This window comes from Benincasa hispida, chromosome 5 (genome assembly GCF_027475165.1).
Source record: "Benincasa hispida cultivar pf3 chromosome 5, pf3_genome.v1.1, whole genome shotgun sequence".
Taxonomy (NCBI): domain Eukaryota; kingdom Viridiplantae; phylum Streptophyta; class Magnoliopsida; order Cucurbitales; family Cucurbitaceae; genus Benincasa; species Benincasa hispida.
The window spans coordinates 1,742,235-1,747,311 of record NC_143482.1 but is presented as its reverse complement, the minus strand read 5'-3'; the positions used below and the strand labels follow the sequence as shown (position 1 = coordinate 1,747,311).

Below are 5,077 nucleotides of genomic sequence, written 5' to 3'. Positions count from 1 at the left end.
GTTTTTCACTATTAGTTTCAATGACGATTTTTTTTAAAGAAAACTAATTTTAACTATACTTAATTTAATTATTTTAAAGTAATTAATAGACGGTCAGCACAAATGACTAAATGACTAAAAGTAGCCTTGAGTTAATACTCAATGATAAAAATGTAAAATATTGAAGCTTATTAATCAGATAAAACTTAATCCTACAACTCAAGAGTAAAAGTGTGACCTTTTGAAACTTATAAACTATTTGGGCGCAAAATGGTTATAATAGTATGTGATTATTATTTATTCTCAAAAAGAAAAAAGGTAAGTAGTTATTACAATATGTGGGGTTATAATAGTATGGTTTATGATACATATTTTTTTGTCTAGATTTAAATACTAGTGTTTTGAATGCATACTATTTTAGTTTTAGTTTAGAAACTCTGCATTTCGAGTGCAAATTAATTTAGTATGTGATCATAAACCATGTGTTTGGGATACAAATTATTTTAATCCAAGCAAGCATGTGTTTGGGATGCAAATTATTTTAATCCGAATTTAGGATTTATGTGTGTGTTAGATTGTTGATTCGTTTAACATGAAGTTATTAAGTATGAGTTTAGGGTTTAGGGTTTAGGGTTGTCTTTTATTTGTTGTTGGTTTTTTTTTTTTTTTTTTTTTTTTTGTATTATATAAGTACTAGTACCTTAAATATCATACTTTGTAAATAGAAATAAAAAGGTTTGCTCCATTTATTTTAGTATTACAAAAAAATATTGTCAACTTAGATACATAATTCCAATAATAATAATAATAATAATAATGACGTGGTGGGTTATCATTCAAAAGAAGTTCTAGTGGAGGAGCTTGAAACTAAAATAAGTTATTACAATATATGAATTGAATTAAAATGTATAAATCGTTGAAAAAGATTCATTGGGAGATTTCTTATCTTATTTTCTAGCTAGTTCAATTTTATGAATGTCTTTTTTCCCATATATACAATCTTCTTGATTTAAATTTTGACGAGACCCATGAAATAAGTTATATATTAGGAAATATTTGGTTTGACTAGAAAATAACGTTTTTCAAAAAATCATTTTCATTTAAACGTTCTTTTCCATAAAAAAAATGTTCAAAATAAAAACACTCATGTGTTTGATTACATTTTTTCAAAAGTTTATACACAAGTTTATTTATTTGCTATACACTCAAAAGTGTTTCTACTAATGTCAAATTACTATAAAAGCATATTATTAAACACTATATTGAATTGGTCACTGAAGTGATCATTGAAGTTGGTTGTCGAAGTTATTCACATAGGTGCAAGGTTGCCATAAGTTATCGTTGGAGGAAGTAATTTTTAGGGTTTAGGGTTATTTTTGACATTTTTTGTATTATATTATACAACTACCAACACCTTAAATATCATATTTTGTAAATAGAAAGAGAAAGATTCATTATATCAATTTTTAAAAATGTATTGGATTTTAAATTACATTATTTTTCATCCATTTTGGTCATTTTGAAGATGTATCAATACTCTTGATACATGCACAAAATACATGAGATTGTACTAAAAATCATATTATTGATTAAGTAAAAAAACTCCATATTTGAAGGTGTACTAAAACAGAAAATTCTCTCAAACAATTCTCTAACTTCATAAAATTACACAAAAACGTAAATCTAAGACTGATAATTGGCAAGTATAGGAGTGATAGTTGCCAAGTATAAGTCATCACCACAATGTCACACAAAAAACATTGTCAATTTAGATACATAATTAAAAAAAAAAAAATGATGATGTGGTAGGGTATCATTCAAAAGAAGTTCAAGACATAGGATTGATCAAATGTGTTTCTGAAGGAAGAGCTTGTAATACTAAAATAAGTTATTGCAATATATGAATTGAGTTAAAATGTATAACTCATTGTAAATGATACATTGGGGAAACATATTGTTTCCTAGCTCTATTTGATGAGTCGTTGGCGAAGTAGTCGTCGGAGTTAGTAATCGGAGGTGGTTGTCGATGGGTGAAACTATTAGAAACATTGGAGGGAGAGAGTTATTTTAACCTCACTGAATTGTAAAATAACACTACTCTAACAAAACAAGAGGTTAAAATAATTCTTACTCCCTACTTTCTTAACCCATTCCAAATTGGAGCTCCAAAACACCTTCCTAAATAAATGAAAATTTACTCAAAACACAATGTCGGAGTTTTTTTTTTTCTAATAAAAAAAATAAGAGCTAGTCTGATGGTATTAAACTTCCTTCGACATGTCAAAATTTTCATCGATATTTTCACATTTTCAAAGGTTCGATATCAACATTGAAATGACTTATAATTTTCATTATATATTGAGAAAAGTAATAAAACATTAAAAAATAATAAAATATCATTAATGTGAATATAATATAAATAATAAATATTTTAATTTGCTTTAAAATTATAAATTATTCATTTACTAAGTTAAAATTGAAAAAGATACAAAAATATTTTAAACATTTGATCATATTTCTATTCAAGTGAAAACCTATTAAATTAACGATTTTGATCACAAAATTGATAAATTTATAAGGGCATTTTTTATTATTACTTTTTTTCCCTTCCAAGTTACGGCGGCCTGTGGCTGTCAGTCTGTGTTTGAATTCATTCATCCGCCTATTTCTCTATATCGCCGATACTATTTATACAAGCGAAAGTTGCAGATTTCGAAGCCGGCGACAGACTAGGGTTTCATTTTGCTTGGAATAACATTGTTGCTGTTTCTCCCAATCGCTTCACGATGATCTACGACGTCAACTCTCCTCTGTTCCGCTCTTTCCTCAGCCAGAAGGGAGGAGGAGCCTACGACAAAAGGTATCCGATGCTCTTGTTTTCACTATCTTTACATTCAGAGACCTATTTGTAGAGATATTTTTTCCGTAATGTAGTTAGTTAATTTGATATTCTCTCTTCTTTGTAACTATCTATTTGTTTGATTTTGGATTCTAGGTTGTTTTGATTTTCGTTTACTTCATTTTGCTTTTGTTTCGACTTTTGAGCCCTGGAAATTATCTTATTAGTCTGTTATTCGTTTGTTTGATTGCTGATTAAATTGAACTAGAGGCTCTACAAGTTTAGGTTGTTGAATGGATAGCGAAATTTGTATGAAATTGATCTGGCGAGCGAATTAACTGAGTATGAATGCTCTTGGAATCGATAGCTTATTATCTGGCAATTTAGTTCTCTGTTCGGTCTTCGTATTGGTTTTTCCGATCATGTTTGCTCTCGAATCTTCAAAGTTTTATGTACTCCAAGCGTACTTGTTACTTGTCAGTGACTAAAAGAATGAAGCATGATTTAAGTAGACATTCTATTTTGAGGCGTCATACAGATTTTAATTGATATTAATCATGAAATAGAATTTTGGCCGGCGATCTGTACTGTACCATTAACTTCTACGGAAAACTTCTTAGCGTAGTTTAATTACTTGCGTTTTGGATTCCTTGACACTTTGGATTTACCTGATTTGAATTCAACAGGTTGATTTAAACTTTCTAGTGTAATTATGTTCTTTAAGATTTTGAAGTGTAAATTAAACTTTCTTTTGGAATCTTCTGCTGAAAGGAACAACAGACATTTAACAACACTGCCTTTAGCAATATTTTTCTTGAATTAGTTTTAGTGGCTGCTTTTATCTTGGTGTAAATGTTACTACACTGCTTTTAGCTAATTTAGTCTAAATGATTTTAGGCCCTTTTTCTTTTGTAATTTCTTCAGCCTGGTGTTTAGGTTTCCTCCCTTTTCGTTATAATTCATACTACCGATCTGTTTCATATATATTTATAAAAGAAAGAACCAGAAAAAAGTGCATATTTCAATCCTTCAAAAGCGCATGACTGACTTATCTTTCTTTATTTTAGAACTTTTAGATCTGGTCTGGCTTACTGCTTATTCTATGGGATATTATTACCTTGGTTTAAAGATTATGATCAAATTGTATTGAATATCTTATTAGACGAAACCTAAAGATTCAAGATTGTGCCCCTCATTCCTTTAGTTTTCCTCCCATTATTCAACTTCCAGAATATCCCTTAATTGTTGTTTCTAATGATTAAGTCATTAGTTGAAAGGGGAAATAATTTTATCATTGTGTTGAATGCTTGTCTCTACTGTTTGAATTATGCTAGAGTATGACTTTACTTTCCACAATGCATAATCCAAAAAGTAATAATAACAGAATATATTCTTATTTTGGAATGCATTTCCTCTATTTGTAATAATCGCATTGTCATGTTAGAAACAAACATTTTGTTGTCTGATCTTGTTGTTTGTGATGTTCACTTCAGAAAAACTGAGGAGCAGAAGCCAAAAGAGCAGAGATTCAAGGCAAACGAGAACAAGCCTGTCATGACAGAGTAATAACAACATGAATATGTAGGTTCTAGGTCATATTGTAGTCAAGTTTGAATTTCTTCAATGGACCCAGTTTTCGTATTCCTTGTATGTTAGAACATTCTGCAACTGGAGCCTTTGTGTTTGCAATGACAATGAGTCGATCTTCCAAGACCTTTCTTATTTGAAACCTAAAGGCATGATATAATCTAAGCACCTCTTTCTTTTATGATTCAGTTCTTTTGTCTCTGGTAAATGCTTTGCTTGTACGGTTGTTGATGGAGTGATGAAGCAAAGGTTTTAATGTGTTTAATGATTATTCAATGGGGTCGGTTGATGACTGTAGAAAGGAATGATAATTGGAGTGGATTCATCTTTCCCATTCCTTTTTTACTGTTGATTGAATGCAGGACAAACAGGAATATAATTATGTAACATTCGCATTGGACAAATACAAATGGAGAAGAATCCCTTCTTTCTTGGGCGATGCGATGGGAACATATCTTAACATTGTCAACCTTTATGGGCCCATCCCCGTAAAGCATCCGAAGCACCATTATTGCCACGACACAAGCATTGTAAGTAACAATATTTTAATTACACAGAAACTTCCCTCGTGACTTTAGAACTTTTCTTTTCTTGTCCTTATTTTTCTTATGGAATTAAATACATATGTCTACATGTAAAGGGGATGAAAAAAAGCATTCATTAGGTGGTAAA

General features: G+C 30.0%; 1 protein-coding gene across 1 annotated transcript; it reads left to right on the top strand.

Annotated features, from left to right (window-relative positions):
• The first annotated feature begins 2,629 nt into the window (after positions 1–2,629).
• Positions 2,630–4,593, top strand: LOC120078208 (wound-induced basic protein-like). The gene is made up of 2 exons (XM_039032434.2): positions 2,630–2,839; positions 4,312–4,593. Exons 1-2 carry the CDS (start codon positions 2,766–2,768, stop codon positions 4,382–4,384), a joined length of 147 nt encoding a protein of 48 aa, XP_038888362.1. The 5' UTR covers positions 2,630–2,765; the 3' UTR covers positions 4,385–4,593.
• The last annotated feature ends 484 nt before the right edge of the window (positions 4,594–5,077 follow it).